Source organism: Antechinus flavipes, chromosome 4 (genome assembly GCF_016432865.1).
Source record: "Antechinus flavipes isolate AdamAnt ecotype Samford, QLD, Australia chromosome 4, AdamAnt_v2, whole genome shotgun sequence".
Classification (NCBI taxonomy): Eukaryota; Metazoa; Chordata; class Mammalia; order Dasyuromorphia; family Dasyuridae; genus Antechinus; species Antechinus flavipes.
Genome location: NC_067401.1, coordinates 393,847,183 through 393,868,493, shown reverse-complemented (window position 1 = coordinate 393,868,493; position 21,311 = coordinate 393,847,183). Strand labels below are relative to the sequence as shown.

The following is a 21,311-nucleotide window of genomic DNA, read 5'->3' as shown; positions in this document are numbered from 1 at the left end:
CATCAAGTACTTAGAGACTATTTTGTCTAGGAAGTTTAGATGTGTAATACTGTAGCCTTATCACATAGAAATAGGAGCAATTGGTGGAGGTTTCTTGAGAGACCAATTAAGACTTGATGTAAAGGATTTGCTTCAACATTTATTTTGAAAAAATAGAGAATATGTCAAGGAGAATTGTTACTTCCACCCAAAGAAGTAGTTATTGACAATAGGGAAATGACAACAAGCTAGGAATAAAGTGACCTTATCACTTAGCATTTCTTATATTTAAAAGATTACTAAGAACACTTAATTCTTACTATACTTATTATTATTCTTTAAAAGTTATACACTTTTTGGTGATGATACTACAAAATTTCAGTAGGAAATATAGGTACACAATAAGAAAAATTTTAATGAAAATAATATTTATGATAATTGTTATTTCTAAAATACAAAAGTATAACCATACAAACACAATGAGATAGAAAATGGAGAAGCATAAATATGATGCACAAGAAGTTTTCTAATGACTTCATATTTTAAAAGAATATTATAAAAGATGGACTAAGTCACCAAAGACAAATATGGAAAACCCAGCACAAATTTCTGAGACTAAAATCAGGAAATCGAAAGCCCAGGATAAACAAGTTTGCAAAATATCATATTTTCTAAACATGGATTCTTAAACCACTTTAAATCAGAATAAGAATAGGATAAGAAATGATAAAAGATGAAAGAATATAATGGCACTCATTAATTCCTATTTTGTTTCCAACTTTTCTACCAAGGAAGGTGCTCTTCAAAATGAAAAGAGCAGAATAAACATGATTAAGACAGAACTAGATTATCCTGTAAAATAAACAGAGAAGAATCAATGCAATCAGTACTTATTGTGAACCTATTATTTGCAAGGCTCTGTTCTGGATAATAGGGATACAAAGAAAACAAAAGCAAACAAATAAACAAACAAACAACAACAACAACAACAACAATAACAAAAAACAAGCTCACAGTTTACAAAACAAATATCCCTATCTTCTTTTTTGCTCCCTATTTCTGTTGCGTTTAAAGATGTTTTAAACACCTAGGTTTGCAAACTTTGACTTTTCTTTCCCTCAATCCTCATATGCAAATGGCCTCCAACTATTACACATTTTTAATCTCTTGCCTTTAGGCCATGCTTTCACCACTCATCACCTGAAGGATTCCAGTAGCCTCCTAATTATAGTCTTTAATTCTTTAGAGTCTTTTCCCTCTCCATTCTATTCTGCATATTGCTACCAAATATGTATTCATATTACATGTCTCACTGTGTCATCCCATTGCTTATAAAACTCCAATGTCTCCTACCTGCCTCTAAAATAAAACAAACACTCCTCTATTCCATTTAATGGTTTTTAGTGACAATTAGATGATATAATGGATAGAATAATGGACCTGAAGGCAAAAAAAAAAATGAGTTAAAATCTCACCTCAGATACTTACAGTATCAACTGTGTATTTTAATCACCATTTTCTCATTACCAATATCAATACCATGATATTATTTCGCTTTTTCTTACATACATATTATTGCTGTTTACTTCTCATAACATGAATGCAACAATGAAATGAAAAACAGAAAGCATAAAACAAGCAGGAGATCTAAAATAGAAACAAAAATGGAAAAAAAAATCAGGGGTGGCTAAGTGACACAATATATAGCACCAGCCCTGAAGGTGGACCTGAGTTCAGATTTAACCTCAGATACTTAAGACTACTTAGCTGTGTGAACCTGGAAAGTCATTTAACTCCAATTACCTCAGCAAAAAAAAGAAGAAAAGAAAAGAAAAAAATCAATACATGAAAAATGTGTTAAATTATACTATACACAGGCTTTATTAAGAGGGAAAAATAAAACAAAGAATGAAAAATAATGATAATAAGTATAATGCCATTTATATAGTGCTTGAAGCTTTGAAAAATGCTTTATATATTATCTCATTTCATAAATGAAGTTTAAATAAAAATTAAATAACTTGTTTCAGGGTCATATGATTAATGTTTGAGACAAGATTCAAACTCAGTTACTCAGTAAACATTAGGCACCTGATGTGTTCCTCACATTGTCCTAAACAGTGGGTATAAAAAGAAAGGTAAAAGATAGATCCTGTTTATAAGAAACATATCTATTTTTCTGACTCAAAGTCTATATCCATGTGTTGTATCAATAGGTAAAGGGTCAGTTATATTCATGATGGGTTTGGAAAAACGGGAAAGACTGGGGGAAGAGGAAAGACAATTATGTATATAAAAAGATCGAATGAATAGGAACACATGAAAATGTGTTCGATGTGAAGGAGAATATGAGAAAAGAGGAAAGAAGAATAAAATGACTATGGGGCACTAGTAATAATGGAAGAAATAGCTGATAAATACATTGTATTTGTTTCAAGATAGATAGAATGCAATATATGTCCATATAATCCTGAAAAATCACTGACCATATCTATAATATATAGTTGCAGAAAATATGGAAAGGACAGGGTAAAGAGTTATCCTATATAAATAAATAGATAACAATTATAAATTGATCATTAGCTACTATCATTCTTACTGTACCAGTGCATCTTAGACCCCTAGTATCTTCCAAATCACATCTAGTTGTGGCTACTTTCTAGAAAACCTTTCCTCATTACACTCAGTTGTTAGCATTCTTTCATTCTTGAGATAAGTTTTTAAATTTTGTGTTTAATTACACATGTACTGATTGCATGTGTATAGTAGAATGAAATATCTTTTAAATCAGAGACAATTTTATTTTTCCCTTTTCTTATTATTAGCACCTAGCACATTGCCTTGCACAATAGGATTTTAGTAAATATTTAATTTCTATGTGTAAAGCACTATTCTTGGCTTTAGGAGGGCCTACAGGAAGCTACATAGAATAATGATCCTGTCTTCAAGGTGCTTGCTTAACTATCAGTAAAGTCAATATAATAGGAAAGATAGTAAGGCCCCAAATGAGTCATACAAATGCAAACTTAATCATGTGGATATGACAAGAGGATCCACAATTAGTCCCTTGTTTGTGCTATCATATTACTTTTATACCTTAAAGAAAAATAAAATGGAACTTTTTAAAAAGTATCAATTGTATCAACATGGCCTCAAGCATTATTCTATTAGGGTTTTTCCCCTAATCTTATTTATCCTCTGACTTAAATATCAGTATTTTTTTTTAAATAAGTGCTTCTATAGAAGACTAAGTATATGCGCAAATTTATTTCCTATTCATTAGCCTTCTATAGTTCAAATCCACCCAGAAATGAGCCATTCTTCTTCCTACAACATCAGAAAGTATTTTGACCTTAATAAAGCTTTTTAATTTTTGATTAGATTCCAGTCCTTTATCAAGCAGAACAATCAAACCACCAAAACAGCTGCTGTGCTTTTTTTCATATCCATGATTTAACTGTGAATTTCTAAAAGTAACCATTTTAATAAAGACATCTTGTGAGATGGTTTACCATATGAATGCAGTCATTTTCATGAAATATTATTAATTCCAGGGCATGAGTCTTTATGCTACCTATTCATTTTTTTCAGTTTGATTTAATTCAGAGCAAAACAAAACAAACCAAAAAACAAACCAAAACAAAACAAAAAATGTACAGAAATTAATTCTAGGGTTGGACATATTGCTCCTGGTTCTAGAACACTGCTTCTAAAAAAACAAAAAGGAATGATTCACTAAATTTTGCAGTGTCATCAATCAAATAACTGTCAGCTTAAAAAAAAATACAGCATCCTATCTGTCAAAAAGACTATGCAATCAATATTTTCAAGTCTAAACCTAACTTTAAAAGTATACATGGGAGCTCTTAATAAATTGCTAGAATAGCTTAGTAACAGATATTTTTGGTGAGAGAATTTCATTTAAAAGTACTAGCTTCAAATGATTTCTATCATAATGATCAAAATAAATGATTTTTCTATAATCAATGAATAAATTATTTTTCAGGAAGCATAAGAAGAAAAAAAATCTTTTCATTCTACTAAATGATTCATCAATATGACTATGAAAATAGTATTTAAGTAATATACTAGAAAGTATACTAATATACTTTGAGATCTTCAAAGGATAATGGTTAATACAATTTGGATAAACAAAGGGGAGTGATGTAAAGAAAGTTGGAAGGAACAGAGTTCAGCACAATCACATTATTTTGAGCTTTTTAAAGCAAGTACAACCTGTTAGTAAAATCTTAATCACTATTTATTATGGGGTGGAAGGCAGTGATTTTCATTTGAATAGTATTTCTCACTTCTGTTTTTCATCTCTTCACTTTTGCTGAAATTATATGATATATTTAAGAAATATGGATTAATTTTTGCTTATTATTACTTGAGAGGCAGCATTATGTGTCTATCAATGAAAAAAGTTAATCTTTCAATGAAGTGAGGCAATCCTCTAGTGATTTAAATTACAGAAAAGATTCTGATTTACACTGATAGAGAAAAATTTCTCACTGAAAATTCCTTATATGGATGAAATCACATTTGGATTGTATGGATAGAGGAAGTACTTTACTCAGAGAAGATCTCATTCCCATTTCTGACACATATTAACTTGTCCCTTGGAGAAATCACTTAATATCTCAGGATCCTAAGAAAATTTTTCAAGACAAAGAATTGAAGACAAGATCCTACTGTGTTGGTAGGGGAAGAATCTCCCTATAGTTTGATATATATTTATATATAGATACAGATACATACATATATGTGTGTGTTTATGTATATTTGTATTATATAATACAGGTATACATTGTATAAATATACACATATATAGAATATATCGATATATATGTATACTTATATACATATGTTTATCTGTGCATACACACCATATAAATGTATATAATTATAAATGAAGATATACATGGAGGATATCAGTATATACCTATACACATATAGAAGATATTGGTATATGCGAGCTTAATATATATAATATATATATTCATATACATAGAAGATATAGGCATATTTCTATATACATATAAACATATATAGAAGATACTGGTATATATAAATATTTATGTGCATATTTATTTTTCTCTGCATGTGTGCATATATCCACACACATACATATATATGAGTATATCAATACACATGGAGAGAAGATATGGATAGTATATACATGTATGTGTATCCTTACATAGTGGTACATAAGGTTTATCCTTAAAGCAAACAATTCCTGGATGTCTAATTTAAGAGGTAAAAAGTTCTAATCTTGGGCAAGTATGGTATTTCTAAAAGAAATACTACAACTATCTTACAGGATGTAGAATATGTGAAAATTCTATCTTGAGAAGGCATGTTATGACATATCTATTGCATCAAAACAATAAGCTCAGCATGTTCTTTAATGCTTCTGTTTTTATAGGTATGTTTGCAGAAAAGTATTCCTTATTAAAGAGGTAAATCTAAAATGAAGGTATCTTAGAATATAGATTTTCTTTTATTGCAAAGGCCAATATAAACTTCTGTGTACCTTGGTGGTTGAATAAAGAATGGACAAATATTTGGAATCCCTTGGTTGAATACTCAGTAATGATAGAGCATTGCTATCATTCTAAGGGAAAAGCACAAAACTTGCAAGATATGTTGCTCTCTGAAGAAGTGGATTTAATAAGATAGTTGAGATAATTTGGCTTTATTGAAAGAGAAGGAGAAATGAGAGAGAGGCAGAGAGAGAGAGATGGAGAGCAAAAGAAAAAAACCCAAGACAGAGAGAGAACAGAAACAGAAACAAAGGGACAGAGAGATGTATATAAATATCTATATACACATACACAATGTTTTTGTATGCCTTTGATTCAAATCAATTTACCAAACATTTAAGTGGCTGTCATATGCAATGTTGAGATTGTGTGGTCATTTAGCTAACCTTGCAAATCATTCATATTATTTCCTCAAGATAATTAGATTGCATTGTACAACACCATATTAATGTACTTCAAGGAAAGTTGCCTACCTACATAAACTGCCATTGATGTATAAATTTAACAGAGTCATAGAATTTTAGAAATGAAAGGGATTTTTAAAACATTTAAACCCATTCTCTTGTTACAAATAAAAACATGGAAGCCATTGAGCAACTTTACTTCCAAATGCTGTATTGAATATTCAATGAATAAATAAAATAACAACACTACAATTTGCATAACTATTATCTCACTTTGTGCATGAAATTATTAAACCAATGGGAAGAAGTTCAAAAACCCTCAGACCGACTCAGTCAACATGGTAACTTCCTTTTTTGGAGAGGAGATTTTAGAAGCACATTGTTATCATTTAGGTTCAATAAACAACAGAAAAAAAATAAAAATAACTTCTACTTGAAGAAGCAGTAAGGCACAAAAGTATAACCAGTAGGAAATATGAATTTCTAGAGGAGAATTCTATACTTACAGATGATGTCCGGTCAACTTCACACCGACTACTTAGAATGAAACAAGCCTCAGCATCATCCATTCTAAAAACAGACAGAAAAAAAGGGACCATGTACTCAAATCTATATTACAGTTTTGGTGAAATCCAGGTTTATAGTATATCACATAGAATTTGTTATTGTACACAAATAAATAGTAGAAACTGAATATCTAACAGATCATTTTTATCATATAAGCTTCTTTTTAAAACTATTATATACCACTATACTTGTCAGAATTAACTCATTATTTCCTATAGTGCCAATTTTTTCTCAATTCCAGAAATTTTTTATATTTTACATTAATGTTTTAATTAAATCAGGAAATTAATATTATTCTTTATGAAAAATTTTCACATTGTGTCAATGCCAATTGTTTACATTATATAGCATTTTACTTCCATCATCTGATTTGATTTGCACAATAACCCTTCCCATTCTAAAAATCAATCAAATTCATCAATAAGTATTTATTCAGTGACTACAAATATGTTCCAGGTATTCACCTAATTTTCAGGAATATAAAGAGAAAAGTAATGCAGTCACTGCCCTTAGAGGAGCCTCTATTCTAACAGGGAATATATGGATAAATATAAGTAGACAGAGGGAGGTAACCCTAGAAGTAGGACATTAGGACCTGAAGAAACTAAGAAAGATTTATTGCATAAGGTAGAACTTAAGCTATCTCAAAGGAAAACTGAAATTCCTAGCTGTGAAAGAGGTGAGAAAGCTCATTTCAACCCAGGGAGAAAGTCAAAACAAAATCATGGAGAAGAGTAATCAAGTGTGTGCACAGAAAGCAGACTAGTAGGGCTGGCCCGTAGACTGTGGAGGGGTGAAATGTAAAAGGGAAGATGATGGGAAAGGTGTTAAGCTTTTATATAATTCCTACTATGTATAAGGCACTATGATAATTACTTCTTACAAATATTATTACATTTGATTCTCAGAGCAATCCTGGGAGACCGGTGTTATTAATATCCCCATTTTACAGTTAAGAAAACTGAGAAAGACAGCTTAAGTGATTTACTTATGGTCATATAGCTACACAGTATCTGAGATCAGGTTGAACTCTGGTCTTTTTGATATATTCTAAGTACTGAACCACCAATTGTTTCCATAAGAAGTATGGAAAGGTGGGAGGGGCAAATTTGTGAAAAGTTTTAAATATCAGTTTTATTTCATCCTAGAGATAATCAGGAGCTTCTGGCATTTATTGATTGGAAAATTTGTTTTTGTTTTGTTTTATTTTTTTTCTTAAGTTAATAGGGAGGTGATAGAGTTTATTGAATAGGCTGACAGATCAGGATTAAACTTTAGAAAAAAAAAATTATTCTGGTACTCATTTGCAGGATTGTCTTGAATGGGAAAAGGGTTGAGGCCATGTGGCCCAATAGGAAACTAATTAATTTAGCAAGACATGGGTTTTTCTTTTCCAGAATTTTGAGGTATTATTTAGAGTTATTTGGAAGAAAATTTAAGAGAGCTTAGGCAAATCCCTGCCCTTTCTCCATCATTTTAACTTTACCACCCAGAGTCATTTTATACTGTTTATTGGGTCCCTCAAACTGGATAACATGTAAATATCTTAATCTCAACAAGACAAAAAGTGAAATCAGTATTTCTCTCCTTCCCCTATTTCCAACTTTCCTTTTGCTTTTGGAAAGTACCACCACTCTCCCAATCACTCAAGATCAGAGCTCAGGTTACAATCCTCAACTCTTTACTCTTTCTTGATCAATCATATCTAATTTAATTATTGATCCTTCAGAATAACTTTTGTATATTGCTCCTTCTCTCCTATGAGACTGCTACCTTGATATAAGCTTTCATCACATGGACTATTGTAATAAATAATCTATTGATTGGTCTCTTTGAGTTGTTTCTCCCCACTTTAATCTATTGTCCATTCATCTGTCAGTGATCTTTTTAAGCCCACTCCTCATCATGTCAATCTCCTATTTAATATGTTCATTGGCTCCATATAGTCTACAATATAAAATATAAAATTGCCTGATTGTCATTTGAAATCTTTTATAAGCTGTTCCCCTCTTCAGGCTTTCTACTCATCTACCACTTTATTTTCCTCACCCCTATATTCCTTGTGATTCTTTTCCTCTTCATTTTTACCTTCTTGTCTCCTGTGTTCTTTAAAAATGCATCTAAAATACAATCTTAAGAAGTCTTTCCCTTACCTGCTTTACTACTAGTGTCTTCTGTCGATTCTCTACAATTTATCTTATCTATATGGTGTGTGCATAATTATTTGCATTATTTTCCCCATTAGACTATAAACTTATTAAGACAGGAACTTTTTTTTTTTTTTTTGCATTTTTGTAGCTCTACCACATAGCATAGTGCCTAGCACATAGCAGGTTCATAATAAATGTTTTTGACTACTTAAAAAGAACCTGAACTAAAAGGGTTCATGTGAATAGAGAGAACGTACAATAAACAAAAAACTGCAGAGATAAAATCAGGAGCTGCAACAAAGTGTTTGCTAGCTCTCTGGGGTATATAACAACTTGGGACATTCTTGTACTCTTCTTAGAATTGAATAGAATACACAATTTTTAAGATAAATGATGGACTTTCCAGTGATTATAATCAGACTAGTGGTAATAGTATCACGGGATAGTAATTAAATATAGACAGGATAAGAAAAATATTTTTTAAAATACCTACTTGGCTCTCAATAAATCCTGATCTTTCAGGGCTGAACCTTGTAAGTAGATAACCCTTTGGGACCACATTGGAATCTGAAGGACTCTTCGAACCTGAACATCTATTTCAGTTGGACATAAAATTACTACATAATAATCCTGTAAAAAAATAAAGCAAGTCCATGAAGGAAAATAAAAATACATTTTGGCGTATACTCTCTAGGTGAATTAATTTTCTAAATAATGATAACAATTAAAATTGAAAATCCTGATAAAAGGCATCTTTATAACGAACACTTGATTTTATAATGTCACAAAATGAAAGGCATATATTCTATTCATGTAAACATGATATATCTGAGTTGTCTGCATTTTATTTGAGAGAAAGAGACACAGACAGAGAGAGAAGTTATCTCTCACCACTTACCCAGAACTATACAACTATAGTTAGCTTTCTCAATGTATAATCTCACATGAACCTCCTTGTTCAACATATCTATTGTCAAAAGTAACAAATAATAAAAGGCAGAGTTACATGTGTCTTGCATTTTTAGCAATATTAGTTCATTTTAACATTAAACAATATTACTAAAATTCACCTTTTTTCTTGATAGTATTTTATTTTCCAAATATATGTAAAGATAATTTTCAACATTCACTTTTGTAAGATTGTGTTCCAAATTTTTCTCCATCCCTTTTTTTACTCCTCTTTCCCAAAGAGAGCAAGCAATATGATATAGGTTAATCATATGCAATCCTTTTAAACATATTTCCCCATTTGTCATGTACAAGAAAAAAATGAACAAAAGAGAAAAATACCAGAAAGAAGACTCAAACAAAGGTGAAAATATTGTGCTTCAGTCCACATTTTGTTTCCACAATTCTCTTGGAATGAAAATGATATTTTCCATCCCAAGTCTATTGAAATTATCTTGGATCACTACAAAAATTTATTTTTAATAATGGAAGGAAATCCTCTATTTCAGCTAGATGTTCATGGACTCCCTGGAATTTTTCCATACTCATGACTCCAAGGCTAAGAAACCCTATTAAAAGAGCTATAAATGATAAATTAAAAAGAAAAAATATGAAATTGGAGACTGGGATTCAAATCCCGGCTCCAATGCTGACTAGAGGTATGATCTTGGAACAATCACTTGATTTCCTTTAATTCTTATAAAATGGGTAGAATTATACTTACTCAGTTTTACTGGGTTTGGGGGAGGAAAATATTTTGTAAATCTTAAAGCGTGTCAGAAATGTGGTCTATTTTCTTGTCTTATGTGAAAGGATTAAGATGTCATTCCAGAAAAGAATGTAACAATACTTTCATAACTAAGGAGGAGTATAGCATAGGTTATGAATGTCACCATCTCCAGTGGTGCCTTTGCAGGGCATTGAATTCGCACCTACATAATAAATTCCTGTTTATGAGCTATTCTCAAGTGATTTCAGAACAATATAAATTAAAATATTATAATTTAGTTTCATATCGTATAATGGTATAAATTTATTAGTCACCAATTTTTCTTAGGCTGCATCTACCATGGGCTCCTAAGAGAATCTGCCTTGGTATATACTGTCTAGAATTCAAAAAAAAAAATTATCTGATTTTCTCCAGAGGTCAGGATAACAATTGTTAACTTCCAAATCTCTCTCTCTCTGTGTTGTCTCTGTCTCTGTCTCTGTCTCTGTCTGTCTCTGTCTCTGTGTCTGTCTTTGTCTCTCTCTCTCTCTCTCTCTTCCTCCCTCCTTCCTCTCCTCTCTCTCTCTCTCTCTCTCTCTCTCTCTCTCTCTCTCTCTCTCTCTCTCTCCCCTCTCTCTTTTTCCTCTCTTCCTACTTTCCTCCTTCTCTCTCTCTCTCCCCCCCTCTCTCCCTCCTTCTCTTTCTCTCTCTACCCTCCTCCCCTCTGTTTCCCCCTCTATCCCTCTCTTCCTTCGTTCCTCTCTCCATCTGTTCCTCTCTCCCTCCCTCCCTCTTCATCTGTCTCTATCTCTGTCTCTTTCTCCATATGTCTGTTTCTCTATCTCTGTCTGTCTGTCTGTCTCTCTTCTCTCTCTTCTCTCATGTTTAATGTTATTTTGTTTTATTTTCCCCCCAGACTGATTCTTTTTTACACTATATCATGGGCATACTTGGCAGATTTCCCAGCATAAATGTGACAAGGAAAAAATACAAAAAATAAATGTGGATTTGTTCAAATAAATACATAATTATGTGAATTGTATCTCAAATATTTACATGATTTTACTTAACACTTATAAACAAGACTGTTAAGAATAGGAAATGTATCACAAAGCCTGAACTCGTACATCTCCTGCTGTGAATTGTATTAACTTTTTTTTAAACAAAGGTGTCTTTATATCTTGGTACTAGTCTGTTCTACTCAAATTCATCAATATCCATTCATGCTAAACCTCCTCTTTATATTTTTAAGTTACATTTTAAGGAGCCCTCAGTAAAAAAGGCAAGTAGTCATGTGTCAAAACAAAGTTGCAAGAAAGGCTGCATTCCATATACATAGACATATATAATTATGAAACTTTTTGATTCTTAGACTGGCTTTGTATATGTTCTAAACCCATATAGTTAGTGCCAATTTTCCAGGTAGCACTTTATCACAAAGATATGACTTGCATTCTTCTTTAAAGAAGTACAAAGTGTCTGACATTTCTCTCTTAGTAACACCTGTTAGAATTTCACAGAATTCAAATGAAATGGTGGTCAAAGGACCAAATTTCACTGTTTATTTTATTGTATATTAAAACTCAATGTTTCATGAAAATATTACTTATGCCTGAACTAGGGAGAAAGGGACAACATTTAATTCACAGAAATCTCTGTTGTGATAAGAATTCCATCTGTCTTGTCTATTTAGCCACAGAAAGCAGCATTAAATACAATGAATGTATGCATTATTTTATGTGTGCTACTGATTATAACTACAGCATCTTTATTCACTCCTTATTAAATCCTGTGATATAAATGACAATTTTCCAGAAGGCAGACTGCATCAGTTTTTAATCTAATTTTTTTTTTACTTTGCTTAATCCAGTACAATAAATATTCTACATCAAAGTTACCTGTAGTCTTGGATGAGCATAGAACTCATTTAAAAAATCCATAAGTAAATCAATCTTCAGGGAGCTAACACACAGGACAACATGTTTTTCTGTTTGAGCTCTATGGCGGCTATAGTTTCCACCAGACTTCTGTCTCTCCATCCACAAAAAGGCCAGCTGTTCAAACTATAATGAATTTTTATATATGAATAAAGATGATCAGTTCTGAAATACAGATTAATGTAATGCATTTAGTGTTTTATTATGTTTATTCTCTGTTAACTGGAAATTCCTGATATTTGTATCTTTGTTGCCTTTCAACAATTCTTTCACGTGAAAACTGATGAGGGAACAAATAAAATCTTTGGTCAAATATTCTAAAATATTTAGGTTATAAGAAACAAAAAAACTTTACCTGATTGATGTTGTAGTTTATTATTTGGTTGGAAATTTTTTTGAGAAGAGTGGTTTTTGTTTAGTTTTCTTTCTATCTAGACTTTTAATTTTATCATTTAAGGATTCATCATGGATGAAAAGTCATTCCATATTGTAAATGGGAACCTTGTCTTTAACTAATTTTCTTAGAGTTGTTTGAAGACACTGAGTAGTTGAGGCTTGTTTTTGGTGATACAGCTAGTTGATTATCTGAGACAGAATTTGAAACTCTAGTCTCATTAATTCCAAGGGCATCACTCTATTCACTCACTATGCTAAATAGTATCTAGACATGGCTTTTTCCTATTAAATTCTATTATTATGTTGAGTCACTTAGCAGTCAGGTCTGACTTTTTGTTACCCCATTTGGAATTTTCTTGATGAAGATACTGGAATGGAAGTTATGCCAGCTCATTTTATAGATGAAGAATTTGAGGCAAATAGGGTTAAGTGACTTGCCCAGGTCATATTGCTATTAAATGTTTGAGGTCAGATTTGAACCAAAGATGAGTCTTCCTGACTTCAGGTCTTACACTCTATCCACGATACTACCTAGTTGCTCAGGAAATTATACAATTCAATGCCAAAACAGAATAGGAATAATCGTGCCAATATACAACCAGGTACAGTGAATACAGTGATAGCAGCTATCAAAGGATTGGATTTCACTTTTCATTTGATAATTTGCATTGAATCTAGCATTTTGGGCAGTGTCAAAAGGAAAATCTCTGAATCTTCCCATGTTTTCCAGATATATATAATTCATTTGTATCTACAAAAGATTCTCAACATTATATGTAGTCTTATGTTAACTATACAATAGCTATAAGATACCCCTTTTTCTCCCCCTTCACTTAACTATACCTTCCCAAGCTATAAAGGGAGAGAAAGCTTTAGGAAGAATTCCCCTATACAAACTTACCAATCCTCTTGCATTATAAAATACAGTTTTTAAATGTCCAAAACGATCTCCATTATACAAGTGTAAGACCCAAATCAATGGCAGAGATCCACTCCATTCAGAGAAGAAAAAATGTTCTCCTTTATTTGTCAAGTTGATCTGGGATGCATTCATTTTTATTCAAATAAATATTCCTTTTCCTTTCCTATTCTCCTCTCCTCCAAGCCAGAGGTTAATTTTTTTATTTATTTTTTTAAGTTTGGTCTTGAGTAAGACTTCTAATTTTATTGGAGTAAAGTTTTGCCAATGAGGAAGCCCTAATTGCCAATACTGGTTTCATAACCTTGACTTTTAGAGAGATGGTTGAGATTATGAGAGTTTTAGTATATACTTAAAGTGTGGGTAAAACCCATAAGTGACTTCCTCAGAATTATATAGCCAATACTTGTCAGGGGCAAAACCTACATCCATGTCTTCCTAATACTAAGACCACTGGCTATCTGTTATTTGTTATTTTTAATAGAATAACACAAGAATACTCTCTTTAAATTTATATTTCATTCATTTAAACAATGTAGAAATTAAAATGTTTGCTGAAAATGAAGCTGGCAGCACAGATTTTCTCCCCTTCTCTTTTTGTTTTCCTTTTTGAGAAAATAAGGGTAAACATACTTTCAAAAGTTGGTACTTTATTCAAAGGACTTATTAAATCTAATATGTTTTATATGATATCAATGAAAATATTGTTTTAAACCATGTTATAAAAAATGGAAGTTCCTTGTTCCTAAAAAGTAAAAGTAAATATAAATTTCATTGCTCTCATCAAGTGACAAAAAACATTGACCTTGTCATTGTTATTCAAATTTTATATATGACAATATTTTTAGGCATTTATTATTTGGTCAGATAATAGAAAGTTCTATATTTTTTAGTAAAAAAATTTAGAATAAAATACTAGCCATTGTAACAATTTATATAGCTCCATAAAATATAAGAGAGTTGGGTTTCACCTGTATGGGTAAGACTACAAGAGCAACACATATCATAATGACGACGAAAAGCTTTGACAGTGCTGTCTCAGGTGTGACGTCCCCAAAGCCCACAGTAGAAAAGGTCACAATGCAGAAATAAAGGGAGTCAAAGAGAGTCAGTTTCTTCCCTGCTCGCTCAAGATGCTGAATTCCACAAATACTATAGTATATAAAGAGAAAAACATTGAGGTGAAAACCTTCATTCTAGGCATTCATCATTTTATTAAAAGATGAATAAATCCACATAAAATAGTTTAATATTTAAATAGATAGTATCATACTTTTAAAATGTTTTATAAAATAACTTATTTTCCATAACATATTTTAAGAGTTTTTATATTTCTAATTATAATTACATAGCAGGTCTTGATTAATAGTTGGTCACAAAAGAATTGTCAGAAATAAAAGAATTTTTTTTTTGTTCTGATGAAAACACAGGAACAATGTACATAAACCCTAATATAAAGCAATTAAGAACAATATCTATGTGTGGCTTGTGAAATAAATAAAATGTTGTTATATTTCATTTTTAGAATCAATACGACATGGTAGGTAAGAGGCCAACTTTGGAATCATTGGGAAAAGAGTTCAAGTTCTATCTCTTGAAAAAGACTAGTTAAGGATCAAAGCAAATTGATTTCACCTCTTCAGTGCTCCAGATGTCTTTGTGAAGCTATAATCTTGTGTGTGTGTGTGTGTGTGTGTGTGTGTGTGTGACACATTCCAACCTATCACTAAAATAGAAGACAAAGCTAAAAGCACTGATAAAGGGAATTTTTTTTTGTTTTTTCTCCAGAAAAATCAAAGCTAAATCCTCTTCTTGCTCCTTTGCCCTCTATATTCTGAAATTGCTTTATGCCTCATATATTCATAATAGAGCATAACATATTCACTACATCAACCTGGGGACTATACTTGTTTTTGGATTTTCAATCATCAGAGCAACTATTAATAAGTCAGTCAACAAAATATTTATTAGGGGTACTATATTCCAGGAATTATGATAAACACTGGTAATACAAAGAATGGCAAAAATACTATCTCTACAGAGCTCATATTATAAGTAACAAGAAAGAATTTTTTTTTCATTCACACCATACTAAGTACACACATAAGTGAGAGGGGCTGGAAAGAGGTGTATAGAGTAAAGAAATGATGTACATAAAGGAGAAGACATTATAGTTGGGAAACCTGGGAATCTTCTTCAAGGAAATCTAGAAAATCAAGATACTAGAACTAAGAAGAGAGAGTATCCCATGTATGGGAGGATACCAATATGAAAGCATGGAGATGAGAGATGAAGTAAAATGTTAAAGAATAGAAGGCAGACCAGTAAAGAAAGGAAGTAAAATATAACAAGACTAGAAAAGTAAGAATTAGAGCATATTGTGAAAGGCTATAAATGCTAAACATATCATTTTATACTTGATTCTGGAAGAAATCTAGAGTCACTGTAGATTAGTAAGTACTGAAGATCAGACCTAGACTTAAGGACAATTATTTTAGTACTGTGTTAAGAGTGGATTGAAATGGGAAGTAAGGAGGCCAATTAGATGGCTCTTATGAGAAATAATAAGAGATTGAACTAGGATAGCAATAATGGGAAATAGGGAGAAATGAATATCTATAAGAAATTTTGTGTTGATAAAAATCAAGAAGATTAATAAAATCAACATGTCCACAGACTGATGGAGTATGTAAGAATGAGAAGATAAGGATTAATTTAAGGTTACAAACCTCAGTGGCTGGAGTGGTGGTTATGCTCTTGACAGTAAGAAGAACATTTGAGAGGGAAAAAATTTGAGGGAAAAATGATCAATTCTGTTTTGGTATTTTGGGTAGGAAGAGAAGGTTTGAGGGAAAATAATAAACTCTGTCTTAGGAATTTTTTAGTATAAAATGCAAGTGGAATGTACCATTTGAAGTATTCTAAAAGGCAGTTAGTGATACAAAAATGTAGTACAGGACAGAGACTAAAGTGGAATAAGAGAATTTGGAAATCATCAACATAGAAATGAAAACTGAATCCACGAGACCTTATAATATTATTAAGTGAAAAAATATAAGGGGCAAGAAAGAAGGTCCTGAAGATTACTGGGCTATACCCAACATTACTGGGCATGACATAGATGAAGACACAAACAAGGAAAACTGGGGAAAAGTAATCAGATGGAAACCAAAAGAGAGCAATGTCATGAAAACTTAGAAAAGAATGTCTAGAAGAAAATTACTTATGATATCAATTATTGTTGAGAAGTCAGGAGGAATTAAGATAAAGCCTTGACATAAGATAATTAAGACATATTGCAAATATGAAGAGGTTCATTTTAGCTAAATAATCAAGTTAGAAGTCAGACCACAAATGGTTAAGATGAAAGTGAGAAGAAAAGAAGTAAAGATGTTTGGTGTTGATAGTTTTGTCAAAAAGTTTATTAATAAATTGAAGGGGGCACATATAGAATTACTGTTAGGAAGGAAGGTCTGATCAATTAAGCAAATTTAACTTTGTAGTCTCAGTCTTAAAAATTAATATGAATTTTCTATATAGTTATGATCTAATGAGAAATTAGAATTAGGCAATAAAAAAAAGATTGTTAAATTTAATAGACATATCTGAAAACTAACTTTTACTTTTATTATATAATTTTTATAGTCAGAAGTAACAAAAACAAAATATGTCATAAACTATGATTTGTAAAGTAAAAGAGTAAGGAAGAAATCTTAGTTGTTATAATACAGTTAAGAGTTATCAATTCAGTTATCTGTGTGTTGTTTGATGTGCCAGCAAGATATTCTTTTAAAAGAGTTCTTTAAAAGTTAAACTTTTAAAGTTTAAAAGAAGTTTACAAAGTACTCAGGGAATTTCTTCTCTTTATTTATCCACTCCAACTCTCACTTCCAACGCTTATATTATAGATAATTGAGAGTATTTATTCAAATTGTACTGCCATAAATGAACAATCTCAATTTTGAGTGAATGAATGAAATAATGAATATGAATTGCCATCTACAGTTATTCCATTCTTGATATTTGCAAGTCCAACCTGGAATAGAGGTTTGTTGTTTTTTTTTTTTCTTCTCAAAATCATTAAATATGCCAAAAATTCCATATGACTTGAAAAATTTATTTTGCACAAATATAGCAATAGTACATTTAATCTTCAAGTTGTTTCTACTTTTTACTGTTTACAGTATTATTACATTAAAAATACCATCACTGTTCTTCAGGAAAGATTGCAGTTACAATACAAACAAATAGAAATTAATGAAAAAAGCCTCAGCAGAAAGTAAAGTTCAATAAATTACTTATTCAATTGTTCCCTGGTTCTGATTATATCCACTAACTAATTTCTTCTGGGCACCTCCTATATACACCATTATGTATTTTTATGACAATTCCATTTTTAATGAACTGATATTTTAAACTAAGAAGTATAACTTCTCTACCTCTCTGAAGTAATAGAATATAAAAATAATGAACCTTGAAGAACTGTATAGAGATCAGTAACCCAATATAATTTCTAAACTAGAAGGATAATTATTCCCTATAAGTCATAAATTCTTATGGAAACAAAGGCTAATGAGATTTAAGTTAATGAAAATAAGCTGTTCCTATTGCATGTTAGAGAGAAAACTAGAGATGTGTTTTAAAATCATATTTTCATCAGGGCAATGTAGTTAAAATGATAGCAAATTCTCAATTATCCATAATAAACAGGTGAGAGATGTATGGAAGTAAAACAGAGAGATACACAGAAGAGATTATGGACTCAAAAAAGCTTGAATTCAAATACTATTACAGTCACTAGCTCTGTCATTCTGGATGAATCACTTAATCTCTCTCAGTATTTTGTTTCCTGATTGTGCCCAAGGGCCTCTTATCCTTTTGAGGTCTAAATCTATGATGCTATCATTCTAAAATTATGTCAAGGAACTCATTTCCAGACATTAGTTTGGTTTTTGTTATTGAGTTTTTATTATTTATTTTTAACATGTTTTATGAATCATTTTGAGAGAGAAAAATCATAGCAAAAGGGAAAATCCATGGGAGAGATTTTTTAAAAAGAAAAAAAAAGTAAACATAGCATGTATTGATTTATAAATTCTTATAAATTTGACACAATTCTTTATATATTTTAGAAATGAGAGATTTATCAGAAATGTTGGCTATAAAGATTTCCCCCAACTTTGTACTTCCCCTTTAATCTTCTTTCTGTTGATTTGTGCAAAACCTTTTAAATTTGATGTAATTATAATCGTCCATTTTAGCTTTCATAATATTCTCTAGTTCATCTTGGCAGGTAAATCCCACAAATATTTTATTTTGTCTACAGTAATTTTAAATGGAATTTCTCTAACTCTTGCTGATGGGATTTGTTAGTAATACACAGAAATGCTGATGATTTCTGTGGGATTATTTTATATCGTGCAACTTTGCTAAAGCTGTGAATCATTTCTAGTAAGTTTTTGGATTATTTTCTAGGTTCTTCTATGTGTATGTATATTACCTGCAAAGAGTGATAGTTTTATTTATTTGTTGCTTAATGATTGCGATAGATTTTAGCTAGATATTGCCTATTATTTTAAGGAAAGTTCCCTTTATCCTTATGCTCTTTAGTGTTTTTAATAGTAATGGATGCTGTATTTTGCCAAAAGCTTTTTTTTTCATCTATTGAAATTATTATGTGATTTCTGTCAGTTTTGTTATTGATATAGTCAATTATGTTTTCCTGATATTGAACCTAAATTTCTGGTATAAATTTCACTTGATCATAGTGTATTATCCTGAGATAAGTTGATGCATTCTCTTTGCTAATATTTTACTTAATTTTTTTGCATCAGTATTCATTGGGAGATTAGCCTGAAATTTTCTTTCTCTGTTTTGGCCCTTCCTGGTTTAGGAATCACTGTACAATTTAGGTATACTGTTACATCATAGAAGAAATTTGTCAGTGCTCTTTCTTCATCTATTTTTCCAAATAGTTTCACTGTTGGAAATAACTGCTCTTTAAATTTTTTGTAGAATTCACTCGTGAAATCATGTAACCCTGGAGATTTTTTCTTAGGGAGTTCACTAATGACTTGTTCAATTTCTTTTTTCTAAAACAGAACTATTAAAAGTAATTTATTTCCTCTTCTGTTAACCTGGGCAATTTATGTTTTTTGTAAATATTCATCCATTTCAACAAGATTATCAAATTTGCTGCCATAAACTTGAATAAAATAGCTCTTAATTATTGCTTCATTTTTTTTTTTTTATCATTGGTACTGAGTCCACCCCGTTAATATTTGATGCTGGTGATTTATTTTTTTCCTTTCCTTTTTTCTGATCAGATTAATCAAAGGTATATATATATTTTGTGTTTTTTTTCATAAAATTAACTCAGTTTTATTTATTAATTCAATAGTTTTCTTAGTTTCTATTTTATTAATGTCCCCTTTGAGCTTCATAATTTCTAATTTGGTATTTAATTTGGGATTTTTAATTTGTTCTTTTTCTAACTTTCCTAACACACCTTATTTATTGATCGCCTCTTTATTTTATTCATGTAGTTATTTAGAGATATAAAATTTCTTCTAATAACTTCTTTGGGTGCATCCTATAGCTTTTGGTATGTTGTTTCATTATTGTCATTTTCTTGAATGAAATTATGTATTGTTTCTGTGATTTGTTGTTTGATCTACTCATTTTTTAGAATTAGATTATTTAATTTTCAATTGGTTTTTTTATCTATCTTTCTTTCTTTCTATCTTTCCCTGGATCTTTATTGATTATAATATTTATTGTATTGTGGTCTGAAATAGAAGCCTTTACTATTTCTGTCTTTTGCATTTGATTGTGAGATTTTTATGCCTTAATACATAGTCAATTTTTGTATATTATATATGTACAGTACACTACATATACTCCATGTACTGTTGAGAAAAATGTGTATTGCTTCTGGAATTATGCCCCCCAAAAAAGGGTATGTGCATATCCTTTGATCCAGCAGTGTTACTTCTGGGCTTATATCCCAAAGAAATACTAAAGAAGGGAAAGGGACCTGTATGTGCCAAAATTTTTGTGGCAGCCCTGTTTGTAGTGGCTAGGAACTGGAAATTGAATGGATGTCCATCAATTGGAGAATGGCTGGGTAAATTGTGGTATATGAATGTTATGGAATATTATTGTTCTGTAAGAAATGATCAGCAGGATGAATAACAGAGAGGCTTGGAGAGACTTACATGAACTAATGCTAAGTGAAATGAGCAGAACCAGGAGATCATTATACACTTCAACAACGATATTGAATGAGGATGTATTCTGATGGAAGTGGACTTCTTTGACAAAGAGACCTAACTCAGTTTCAATTGATAAATGATGGACAGAAGCAGCTACATCCAAAGAAAGAACACTGGGAAATGAATGTGAACTATTTGCATTTTGGTTTTTCTTCCCGGGTTATTTTTACCTTCTGAATCCAATTCTCCTTGTGCAACAAGAGAACTGTTCAGTTCTGCAAACATATATTGTATCTAGGATATACTGCAACATAGTTAACATATATAGGACTGCTTGCCATCTAGGGGAGGGGGTGGAGGGAGGGAGAGGAAAAATCGGAACAGAAGCGAATGCAAGGGATAATGTGAAAAAAAAATTACTCTGCCATGGATTCAGTCAATAAAAAGTTATTATAAAAGAAAAAAGAAAAAAAGAAAAATGTGTATTGCTTTCTGCCCCTATTCAATTTTCTCCATAGGTCTATCATATCTAGATTTTCTAG

At 31.1% G+C, this 21,311-nt stretch overlaps 1 protein-coding gene across 4 annotated transcripts in view; it reads right to left on the bottom strand.

Annotated features, from left to right (window-relative positions):
- Positions 1–21,311, bottom strand: part of KCNT2 (potassium sodium-activated channel subfamily T member 2) — a 583,045-nt gene that overhangs the window by 236,581 nt on the left and 325,153 nt on the right. For all 4 annotated transcript variants that reach the window (XM_051998719.1, XM_051998721.1, XM_051998720.1 and 1 more), the window contains exons 9-12: positions 14,527–14,707; positions 12,202–12,366; positions 9,140–9,276; positions 6,436–6,499 (exon numbers count right to left, since the gene is read on the bottom strand). In XM_051998719.1, coding sequence (XP_051854679.1) covers positions 6,436–6,499; positions 9,140–9,276; positions 12,202–12,366; positions 14,527–14,707 — 547 coding nt within the window. The remainder of the gene's footprint in view (positions 1–6,435; positions 6,500–9,139; positions 9,277–12,201; positions 12,367–14,526; positions 14,708–21,311) is intronic.